The 12,004-nt window shown below is 52.8% G+C and overlaps 3 protein-coding genes across 3 annotated transcripts; 2 read left to right on the forward strand and 1 right to left on the reverse strand.

The window, feature by feature from the left end:
- Positions 1–1,385: 1,385 nt before the first annotated feature.
- Positions 1,386–2,882, reverse strand: J4E90_006551 (uncharacterized protein; the record flags this gene model as incomplete). Its single annotated transcript, XM_051436096.1, has 5 exons — positions 1,386–2,117; positions 2,179–2,290; positions 2,346–2,503; positions 2,563–2,608; positions 2,665–2,882. The coding sequence occupies 5 exons, from the start codon at positions 2,880–2,882 to the stop codon at positions 1,386–1,388; spliced, it is 1,266 nt and encodes a 421-aa protein (XP_051289890.1).
- A 3,078-nt stretch (positions 2,883–5,960) lies between these two features.
- On the forward strand, positions 5,961–7,861 carry J4E90_006552 (uncharacterized protein; the record flags this gene model as incomplete). Its single annotated transcript, XM_051436097.1, has 5 exons — positions 5,961–6,051; positions 6,114–7,252; positions 7,301–7,450; positions 7,501–7,599; positions 7,649–7,861. 5 exons carry the CDS (start codon positions 5,961–5,963, stop codon positions 7,859–7,861), a joined length of 1,692 nt encoding a protein of 563 aa, XP_051289891.1.
- Positions 7,862–8,967: 1,106 nt separating this feature from the next.
- Positions 8,968–10,278, forward strand: J4E90_006553 (uncharacterized protein; the record flags this gene model as incomplete). Its single annotated transcript, XM_051436098.1, has 3 exons — positions 8,968–8,998; positions 9,151–9,391; positions 9,465–10,278. 3 exons carry the CDS (start codon positions 8,968–8,970, stop codon positions 10,276–10,278), a joined length of 1,086 nt encoding a protein of 361 aa, XP_051289892.1.
- Positions 10,279–12,004: the final 1,726 nt, after the last annotated feature.

Consider the following 12,004-nt stretch of genomic DNA (forward strand, 5'->3'; position numbering starts at 1 on the left):
TTCGTGTATCCGAGCACATACAGCATAAAAGTCGATCTTGCGACTCACGTCTTAATGGGCGTACTCTGGTTAGTCGACCTTCTTCTCATGTGCTTTCTGGGTTGGTACCGACAAGCCGACAAAGAGTATCTATTCAAACTATGGGTGGCGAAACTTGTCATGGGGACAATCGAGTGGTAAGTACAGCTTTTCACGCATATAGAGCTGCGCTGACATCTTACAGTGCTCTTTGGTTCTTTGAAGCGCTCGTTCTCACAAGAGACTTGATGACGCCCTCACCTGATAACGAGCCCATACAACTCCCACCACTGCCATCAGCCAGCAACTTTGATTGGCCAACATCGCCACAACAAATCGACCCATGGTCACCAGTCTCGCCTCTCGAACCTCCTCGCTCGGGGCCACAGCCCTTGCTTCCCGAAAGCCATAATAGATACGACGATGATGCGCAGGAGTTACCGGATCCTTTCGATTTCGGCTTTTCTCGAGAAGCTTCTAGCAATAGCTCAGGTCAGCATGTAGCGGAGCCGAGTCCTCAGCAAGCTCCCAGTTCCGCCTGCAGTCATGGTAGAAGGGGTGCGGTTAGTCATCTTGATCCAGTGGGGTCACGGTGTGTTTCACCCAAGAAGCAGCCTATTAGGAAGTAGGAGGGTCGTTGAAATAGGTATCAAGAAGTTGCGCGAGAAGACAGTTAAGAACACAGCGGCTCAACACGGGGAAGACTAAAATGAACTTGATGCAGCTAAGGTGCATATAAGCATCCCTCTCCCTAGCGACGCGTCTAATTATTCCTTCCCATTCCGTTCAAAACCCTATGAGAACCTCATCTACACCCGCAGAGCCCCACCATCCCTCTTACCTATCATTCCTCCATCTATCTAGTATAACCAAAAAAATGAACTCGGTCTGATTCGAACAGACGTCTCTCGCAGTCGCAGAACCACTATCACGCTGTTTACGCCAGCGGATGTGTCCAGCACCAACCTCTTCACTACGTCGTTACCGTCGAGTAAGAGTGCTCTCATCCACGCATTAGACGGTACCACAGTTGCCTGCGGCCACCGTCTTAATCAAGGTGCACCTTGCTGAGCTGGAATCACAGATATGATGCGAGCGCCTTACCACTGGGCCACGAGTTCTGGTTATATTCTAGATGAGAGGGCGAGGAATTTCGGTATACGTGTAGTGATAGAAGAGCGAGGGTGGGAGCAGGTAAGAGAAGTAGAAATAGTAGTAAAAGCCTTATATTCTTTCGGGGTGGTACCGACACCTGGTATACTGAACATCAAGATCCCATATATGATACTGAGAAGGTAACACACGCCAATGCCGTCGTTTACACATAATCTCTAAACAGCATCATTCCAATCCAATCGTAACAAACATCATATTTCCATACAAGTCGGCAATCTACTCTCTGGCCGCCTCGACTCGGGCCTGCCATACGTCCTCAAAAAGTGTCCTCTGGGGAAGCAATCCTCAACCCTCTCCATACTACATCTAACCAGACTCCTAACCACATGCCCTCTGCTCACATGCCCCCTACCCACCCTCACCGTTTGAACATTCGACTTGACCCATAGCACCGGAAGCGCAACAGCAACACTAGCCTGAAGCGATTCCTCATCCGTAGCGAAACTGGGTGCGATACTTGTCCGGAAACTTGTATGCGAGCTAGCCTTGCTCTTGCGCCAATGGTATCCGCGTCCGTTTCCACCCGAGACGTAGAATTCGTCGTCGTCAGAGTCGTCGCTGCATTGACTCGTCAATTTCTTCGCTTTCCACCTCAGGTTCTGCGGTTCCTCAACGAGACTCTCTTCGCCGGTGAAGTTAGTGCAGAGTTTCTTGAGAGAAGGGAGGTTGACGGCGACAATGGCGAATTGCGTTTCGAGGGCGGCGATTATGATCATTTTGCCGAGAACCCAGGATGTGTCGATGGGTTCGTCAGATTGAGATCCCAATTCGAGGAGTGGAATGAGGCGGAAGGTGGCGATGATGACGGAGATGCTGCCGAAGGTGAGGACGCTGAGGACGGCGATCTTTTTGCGGAAGCTGATCTGGCAGTTCCAGAGCATGGCGATGGGGAGAAGGAGGATGTACATGTCTAGGCCGATGTTCTGTTGGGGGTCAAGGTTAGTTAGGTGGTCTGCGGGGTGATGGACTATGGTTTGTGCTTACCAAAAGACATGGCACCAGGAGGACAATGAGTTTGTTCATGCAGTAGGCGTCGGGATGGGTGCCAGGGTGTAGGATCTCATCAAAGGGCATGCATTGGATGCAAGCTAGAAGCCTAGTCTCAGATGTCAGTTTCATGGTATTGAGAGTGAGGAAACATGAGGACATACATGTTGCATCCCCATACGATTGTGTTGAGACCAAGGCCAGCGTAGACAGCATAGCTAAACTCGGCACTCTCGCGCGCAAGCCGGAGGTAAAAGAAGAGAAAGGCGGATTTCATAACCCAATGTACGGAGTAGTAGACTATCTCCTCGACAAAGAGCCACTGAGGTGTTTGGTCAGTAAACATGCCCTTGCTAGTATATCTCTTGCTTTGGTGCATACCTTGACAATTTCCAGTTGTTGGAAGGTATTAAGAGCGTCCATATGTCTGCGCGTACCGGTTAGTCCTGTCTTCTCCACATAAGGTAACTATCCGGTACTTACAGCCCGCATCCCCAGTAGAGGAACATATGCAAGACACCCTGCTGAGCGACACTGAAGATGAAAACCACCACAGCGAAGTAGTCATCCCGTCTCCATTTCCTCAGACTCTCATCGACGTAACGACTGTAAAACCTCAGAAAGGTCGAGGTGGTGCCCAGAAAGAAGGTAACGTAGGCCACGGCATAAGCCAACGGTTGAAGATTAGTAGCCAGCGCCATAGTCGAAAGAAACTGGCGACGTGAATCAATCACGGAAAGGAGTGGAAGTTGGGCAGCTCAGCTCACACAGCATCAACCATCTCAGTAATGCATGGCTGTCGTATGTATATTAAACACCTTGCCTCGCATCACTCATGCTCTGCTTTTTCCCTGCATATACGTCGAAACTGGCCTGCCGTCTAGTCTCCCCGCCGGGTGTCATCGTTAGGAGTACATTCTCACGGACGTGTCACTGTCAGGGTGAGTTCACGACACAAGTCGTAGTTGACTTTGGTCGACATAAGCAAGACGGCTGTTTCGGTGTGGCTGTTGGGCGAGTACCGACTTCGAGGCGTCAGTGGTGCTTGCTTTTGCGCTCGAGAAGGCCCGTAGACTGTACTACCGCGCCGCATACGTGAGATGCGGAGCTCCGACCCACACCCCACGTTTTTCGCCTCGCCGTCGTGATCGCCGAAAGCTTGAGGCTCAATGTCCGATCCGATCAAAGCTGTATACGAATAGCGAGGCTGTGCGCATTCCAAATAGAGATGTTGCAACGTGTTGATCGGCTATAATGTCTTCAATACTTTGGACCAGTCTTTCCGTCTGGACAAGAGAGCATTGAACCGGATGTATGTGTAGCTATTCCTGTCAAAAGTCAATCAAAGGAGGTCTCTGATCTCTCGCCCATGGTCTTTGCCAAGATGCTCTATTGCTTATGCCAGATCTTGTAACGATTATGCAGTTGGGACTAGAAATGCTGAGCCGAACAAGCAACACAAGATCAGCAACGTGCACTATGCAGAAACAGCCGCCATGCCCACTTTTCTTCCGAAACACCAATGGGCTGATGTTTTGGCTCCGATCCCCAAAACTCCGAAGCTCTTTTGGGTTGAGATGGAGACAATCGTCTTCTCAAATAGCTAAAACAGAAAACAAAATAGTCGTGATTGGTGCGCGAAAGCATAGCGTTGCTGGCTACCGCCGCTAGAGCTTCTTCTGGAAACCGCTAGACTGAGTTGGTCTGCTGCGGAAGCTATATGGAGTCGATGCGTCCGCTATGTGAAGCTGCCCAAAGCATACTCGCAGTCGTGTGTTCGACCATGCGAAACAATGTCCAGACGCATATATTATCGGATGCCGATACCGACATAGGGCTCCTGGGAAGCTGTGCTGGAGCCTATGCACACCACCGAAGTCGCATGCATCTCTATCCGGTTCTATCCTACACCGAATAACGAGCGAGTTATGCTGGAGGTCATGCACAGCCAGAGGTTTGACGCGACAGAGGCTTCTGCCATAGCGACGAGCGACATGAGCACCAGTCCCGACGGCGAGCCAGAGTACGGAACATACAGCAAATGATACAGACAACGTTTACTAGTACCTCAGGCAGCTGAAGCAGAGAAAATGACAATGGAGAATTGTAAGAAATCAAAGTCGACCTTCTCAATAGGGAGGAGGCTTGACAATTTTGCGGGAGCAAACTGACCGGTCACGCGTATGCCGACCTTGTGCGCTATATGAGAGATCAGGAACAACGCCGCTGTTTAGGACGCACTTCGAGAACTGTCGTACAGTGACGAGAACATGTACTCTGGCCACTTGGCTGTGCGACTGGGGCGTGTCTCAAGTACGAGAGACAGATTAGCGTTCAACGGTCGGTTGATCCTCCGCTCGTATTCTCCGGATCTTGTGAGCGTAGATCGCCTCACCCGCGTCGTTCGGCGTGGGCGCGCATTGCGGGGAGCCTCTTGCGTCGAGGTATATTGCACACCACTACAGCGGGGAAGGCGGATAGCGTGCAGACGCAAACCATTGACGTCGGCCTCGTGACCTCTGCGGACATGGATGCCCATCGCATGAAACTGCAAGATCGGCACGGCGACGGGCCGTCCTGCACAGCGCTTGCCACTGTGGAACACGACAGGCTCTGACATGTGACAGCAAGAACAACGACTTCAGCGCTGCAGTGTCTGCGACGACGAGGAACATGACGAGTGTGTTGAGAGTCGGCTGGTAAGTGCTGCGCGTCGCTAGAAGGATAATGCCGGTGCACCAATATTGGACCAGCATCTGGCGGCAGAAGCGCATCGGGTCTTACGGCTGATGTGAGTTGTGATAGGTTGGCGCGACGTCGCTTCCCCGTACCATGGCAAGATGGCGCCTAACCGTGAGTCAACTGCAAATGTGGCCGCACGAACGGTCGCCTGGTCTGGGAATGGGTCGCTCTTGAAGGTTCGCGAAGACGAGATTATGCAGGGCTCGAAAGCGTATTTCTCTCGGGCCTAGAGGCAATCGAGTATGGAGGTGTTGGTTGCGGACTATGGCTAATGTGCCCTGGGGCAAGATGCTTGGCTGTCATTTCCCTGTGTGACACGCCGCGTCCGCGATGGGGTCGCGGGCGTGATTGGATAAATGAATGATGAATAGTCCTGCCCTTGGAGATGTGCAGCGTGGAGTGTAGGTATTGTATATGGGCCTGGCCATGCTCGCTGCTAGGGCGATTGGAGCTAGGGGCAAGGTGTGGTTATTGGGGGTCCCCCATAAAGAGGGCCCCTGTCACGCCCAAGTGTGCCGTCTTGCACAGCCCCGATACTGCTCTCCAGACGACTGTCGCCGTGAGCGCATTGTATTCATCGAGCAGCAGCAGAGCCGCATCGCAAACACAGGCGCAGTCGCGTCAAGACAGTGTGAGAAAACCGTGCCGCTGCAGTGAACTGGCAGTTGTTGTGGAGCTTTGGCGCTGATGACGGTGAAAGACGGCGTCTCATTTCCGTCCGCGTTAGCGAACCAGCCTCATCCCAAGCAGCGCATCCAAGCTTCGCTCCCCGTCGCCCTCGCTCCTTCCCTCGGACTCCCTCGACGATAGCGACTGCCCCAGCTGCGAGAACCGGCGACCGCTCCTTCCATCTCGCGCATCAATCTGAGCAATCGCGACCGGGTCACGCCATTGCCAGCCAGTCTGCCAGCCACCGCTCCCACCCACGAGCGAGTTCCACCACGCGACGACCCAGGGCGCCCTCAGTCCCGCCTCGAGCCTATCACTACGCCCTCGACACCTGCGCGCTGCCTGTCTGACATACTCGACGCGCAGCCATGAGCACCGAGCCCACGCAGCTCTCTGCTGATGCAACCCGCATGTCTAGCGAGAAGGCAGTAGGGCCGTCGGAGCACGCCAACGGCACCGGTATGTTTGTCGCTTACCACCACATTAACGTCCTCGAATACTTGATTACTAACACGCTGCAGCTGCCATGCAAAGCGCCATTGCCACCAACTCCTTCGCTCCAGGCCAATCCTCGTCGCAAGGCCCCTCGACTGCAGCTGCTGAAGGTGACTCGACCCAGAAGCGTTCCCTCTTGAACGTCCCGCGATCCGGTTCGCAGTCCAACGAGACTCCCAACACCGGCCTCAGCGGCGCCACCGCAGCAGACGCTGAGAGCATTGGGCGAGGCTCCAAGCATTCCAAACGAAGCTTCATGGGCAAACGACGCGCAGGCAGCACGGCGAGCAGCAAGCGCTCCCACCCGCGCGCTGCCCCCTCCGAGAAGAACGAGCAAGTGCCCCCAATGCCTGCCACGGCCAACCGTCCAGCATCAACACGGAGCAAGACCAAGAAGTCTGGTGGCCTGTTGTCTTGTCTGCCCTGCTTTGCACCCAAGGAGTCCCGCACAACCGACGATGCTACACCTTTGGAGAATGTCAAGCAGGCCCAGAAAGTGCCCGCTGGACGCACTTCCCAGTCAACACCCATCAAGAAACAGGAACCCACTGTTGCGGAATCGAGCAACACTGACTCGAAAGACCCACTTGATGAGAAGACGGGAAACGACACATTAGGTTCAGGTCTCGCCGACAAGCCCAGCCATGGTGATGGCACAACCGAGCAGGCGTCCGTCGGAGACCAACCCCAGGTCGTGACAAGAAGCCCATCCCAGAAGCAGCCAACAGACACAGTTTCTCCGCCCCAGCCCGGCACCCTGCAGACTGGTCACCCCCAGATAAGCATCACAAACCCTACGCCCACCGCTACTCTGGTACTTCCTCGGCCGTCAGCAGAGCAAGAGCGCATAATACAGGATCAGACCGAGGAGCAGAAGCAGATCGACAACGACATTGAGATGAAAGATGTGCCGCTATCGACTAATGATGTTCATCAAGAGGGAGAGGAGACAAGCGCAGAGGCCGAGGCTGAGCACCCCAAGGTCGATCTTCCTCCACCACCCCCGCTGGCAGAGAGACAGGTCGCTGTTCAGCACCAGACCGCAGACGTTGCAGAGGCGGCAGAGCAACAGAAGTACCTTTTGGGACCCATCGCACCCAGGTTCCAAGGAAAGAAGTGTCTGGTACTCGACCTGGATGAGACTTTAGTCCACAGCAGCTTTAAGGTACGTTCCACTGCCGCTGTATTTGCTTCGATTTGCTAACGCAGCCAGATTCTGCACCAAGCCGACTTCACCATCCCTGTCGAGATTGAAGGCCAATACCACAACGTGTATGTCATCAAGCGACCAGGCGTCGACCAGTTTATGAAGAGGGTTGGCGAGCTCTACGAGGTCGTCGTGTTCACCGCGTCCGTCTCAAAGGTAAGCACACGATGGACTCACAAATACATCCTTCATACTAACGATACTAGTACGGTGACCCCCTTCTCGACCAACTTGACATCCACGGCGTTGTTCACCACCGGCTATTCCGCGAAAGTTGCTACAACCACCAGGGCAACTACGTCAAGGTATGATTGCCAATGTTGTCTCCGCTTGCTCAATGCTAACCTATTACAGGATCTTTCACAGATCGGCCGCGACCTCAAAGATACCATCATCATCGACAACTCGCCCACGTCGTACATCTTCCACCCGCAACACGCCGTCCCCATCAGTAGCTGGTTCTCTGACGCACACGACAACGAGCTCCTCGACCTGATACCTGTACTTGAGGATCTTGCCGGCCAGCAGGTCAGCGATGTCAGTCTGGTGCTTGATGTTGCTTTATAAGCATGAATTGAGACGACAGTGATGAGTGAACACTTGCGCATGCCCTTTTTCACCGCGCCGACATAATCACTTTTCTTCGAGGTGAAGCTGTAGGAGCACTGCTCTTGCGGCTTCCAACTTGTACTTTGTAATCAGTTGTAATCTGCATCGAGAGGCGGTCTGGAGGGGGCAGATGCGAGACTAGCGGTTCAAGAGCGTCTTGCAGGTTCAGACTGCATGTTTGACTTTCAGTGCCGCGAGCATGGCTTCGGCGCAATGTGCTTCGATACCCACCCCCACCAGCGCCCGAGCTGCAACGAGTCACATTCCTCTTTTACGCAACAAAACAGGAGGATCACGGCGCAGAATGGAGTCGATTTGGCTTGTGGAGCCGCGAAAATAAGCAGTAATATTGGCACATACCCCCTTTCTACATATGCGGCGCGTGAGCCCTTCGGGGTTGCGTTGCAGTACTATCAATACCATTTCCTTTGTACAGTATGCTTTGTTGTTGGTTTGCATTGCTGGCTGGGACATGCATCGTCTATTCATCCCACGACTGGAGCGTGTATTGGTGGTGTGTTGTTTGACTTGGTTTCCTATTCCCTCATGTACGTCCACAGGTGTGTTTTCACAGTTTGGCAGGAGCGAACAGCGCCTGCAGGCACCGTCGAATGCTAGGCAGGTAGTTTTTAGATAGTCAATACTACTCCAACAGCCAGGCCACAATCTAGAATCTTACTAGATGCTCTAGAAGTGTCGTACCATATAGACTTCCTCCTGTCTGCACTGTCACATGCACCCATGACGTTCACTAACCAACAGAACGATGGTCTTGGCATTCACATGTCGAAAATACATGACTCGCGTGACCAAAAGTGCCCCAGACTCAGCCCGCATTACGTCTTTGCCACGTTGGACCCTTCCACCGTAAGAAGCTTATCCAGCCGTTACCTGCAGCGCTGCCCCTCAATTCTTTGCTTCGTTACAATAGCCTCGCTGTGTGAAAGTGCCCAATTCCTGCCAAGGCACATTTCGCTCGCGTATACCGCAAATCGGCCTCGCCTTACATGGCTCGGTGACAATACGCCCACATCTGCATCTTCCTTTGCTAGACATCACTCGTCATGGAGAGATACAGTCAATTCCGCGACAAAGGTACGTTTGAGTAATCCCTCCGCGATTGCGCCAGAGTGCCACCGGTTCTCAAACCCCGTTACTACACGTCGCCGTTTCCCGCCCGCGACATGTACCCACTACCTGTCGTTCGCAACACAAAAGCAAGTCCATAGCTAACAGTGCATCTGCAGGTACGGCTATAGCGCCATTCCTCCCTGTCCCTCCCCCACCGGTCGGCATCATCTGGCAGCCGCTATACTTCTTCCTCTTCTGCGTGCGCGCACCCTTCTTCGTCGCCTTCTCACTATTCTACTTCTGCATTCTCGAATGGATTTCCGTGGGTAGGAGATTGAAGTATGGGGTGCTGTGGCTGATGCTGGGCATCCCTGGCGTGTGGTGGGTGGACTTGCAGGTTGACGGTGTCAAGAGAGGGTATGTCAAATTATTCACAGCGATTGAAGTCTCGAGGCTCAATCCGACGAACTATTGCTAACACATCCCATAGACAGCTACATTCTGCGAAAGACAACCTCCCCAAAGCCGGCACAATCATCGCGTCCTCCTTCACGTCACCGCTCGACCCGCTCTACCTCGCCGGCATCTTCCAGCCCATCTTCACGCGCTCATACCCCCACCACCGAAAAGTCGAACGTATAACCCTCTTCCGCGCGATAGTACACGCGTTCTCTCCGCCCGCCCTCTCTCCACCAGACGCCTCAAAGCTCGTCTCCCTCCAACAACTCACCGACGAGAACCCAAGCAGAATAATCTGCGTGTTCCCCGAGACAACCACAACAAACGGCAGGGGTATCCTCCCACTATGCCCCAGTTTGCTGAGCGCAGACGGCAAGACCAAGATCTACCCCGTCAACCTGCGCTACACACCCCAGGACGTCACAACTCCCGTTCCCGGCGGCTACCCCTCCTGGTTCTGGGGCCTCCTCAGCAAACCGTCCCACCAAATGCGCGTTCGCATCGCTTCGCGCGTATACAACAGTAGCAACCAGGACTCGCCGTCTCGCTCTACATCGAATTCCAAACAGAACTCTGTCAAGGCATCTGGCTACGACGCGAATATCTTCGATCAACCGGACTTTAGGAACGGGTTCAGTGGCAAGCATGGTGAGGCGGGTGATGGCATGGATGTCGATGTTGGTGGTCAGGCCAATGGCGATGATGGCGTTGTGAGTGAGAAGGAACAACAGGTTCTTGAGAGGGTGGCGGAGGATCTGGCGAGATTGGGCAGGGTTAAGAGGGTTGGGTTGGGGGTCGAGGAGAAGGTCGAGTTTTTGAAAGTTTGGGGGAGGAGGAAACGATAGACGGGGGTAATGGGATGGGAGATAGAGAGGGTGGTGGAGGAAAGAGCAAGATAGTGAAGATCGACGAGTAGGCCAAGGCTTCATGCCTGTTTTGTAGCACTGCATTTCTCGATACGAGCGGAATACATGAATATATACCTTCAGAGTTAGTACGCCTCATGCTTCCGTCGCGTCCTTGGCTTCTTCTCTGCGATGTGATTTGGACTCAGATGTAGTCAATGATTTGGGCCTCAACGTATAGTAAAGACGGGTATCTACAGACAATTCTTTAGACAGGTTGGCGCAAAGAGCCTACTATCTTTTGATGTTGGTTCAAGCCAATATTTGGGGTCGTTCCATGTGACATCTTGGGCACCTAAACTCTAGTCCGATCCTCTTGAAAGAAAAACATTTGGATTACTACTAGGGAAGCTGTATACAATGGAAATGCTGAAGTCGTAGCTTATGTCCTGTATTTCTCAAATTCTGCCTTTCCTATCTTTCCGCCATTGTTGCTCATCATCGACAACCTTGCAAGTATATTGATTGCTGAGATTCCTGCTGCTTTGCTTTCGAATCGGGACGGTCCTGACAGAAGTCGAGAGGTTTCGAACTGTCATATGCGACGTGAATGTCTTTGCCGTCTAGACTATACTGAATCTTCTCATCCGTAATCAAACTATCTCCACATCTTCAAATGGGCGTTCCATGAATGGAAGTAGTGCACCGAGTCCCGTAGCTTGGAATCTGCCGACTCGGATGTATTTGGCGCCGCCATCAACGGGATGTATGAGCAGCCCGTGTGCATTGCGATTGCCTGGTAATTCGCATGCTTGGACGCTTTCTTCAGTCATCTCGCCGGCCTCGTTAAAATTTAATATACGCGAAGGTCCTTCACTGGTATTCCAGCTTTGAAAACCGAGACAAGACACTGTCCACCCGTAATTACTTCCAAGTAACAAGAGGGAGACCCCGGGATCATCGAGCTCTATGTCTGGACGATGCCACCTCCAATCCACGTCACATTCGGCTTCGTAGGAGCCATACGTCAGTGTTAACTTCTGTTTGAGCGGGGAGGAACCACCCTTCAACCTCCAGGTTTGATCCGGCTGGATGATCTTGCCACCGATCCATAGTTTGCTGTCTGTGAGTCGCCCATAAGGATTGGCACTGATACCTTCAGATGTACATGTAGCTTCTAGGTGGCGACACTCTGAGCGAAAGTCTACGGTCTTACTGAAGGGAAGTAGTGAGTCTTCTGACCTTGTTGGATTGAACTCTTTGAAGAGTATGGAGATACAGTGCGTCCAGCTCCACGAAGGGCCGATATATGTATCATTTGTTTCGGATATAGACCGTGCGATTAGTTCCTGTTTAGTAACATCATCGGACTGAGAGGTCGACCAAAGCAGCTCTCCAGGTAGTGCCTCCTTCCACAGTCCTGCGACGTAGGTCCACTTAGTTGCTTCGGCCATGAGCTTTGCCAGTCCTGCTATTGCCGAAAACCGATCATTAGACTTGGTGCTCCGGCGATTAACATATGAACTTAGCAGTCTGTGCCAATCTCTGAGAATGTTTGCATCGGGCTGCCTTTGCTTATATCGCCGCGATTTATGGGAGAAGAACGATACATGATCCGACGGACCAAGCTCCATCTCAGTGATACTTTGTGCTGGGCATGAAAAATGAACTCGTCGGGCCCCAAAGTAAAGTAGCCTCTGTGACATTTCTTTCTCTTGTAGCGTCC

The sequence above is a fragment of the Alternaria incomplexa genome (genome assembly GCF_024043165.1).
Source record: "Alternaria incomplexa strain BMP 0042 chromosome Unknown scaffold_9, whole genome shotgun sequence".
Taxonomy (NCBI): Eukaryota; Fungi; Ascomycota; class Dothideomycetes; order Pleosporales; family Pleosporaceae; genus Alternaria; species Alternaria incomplexa.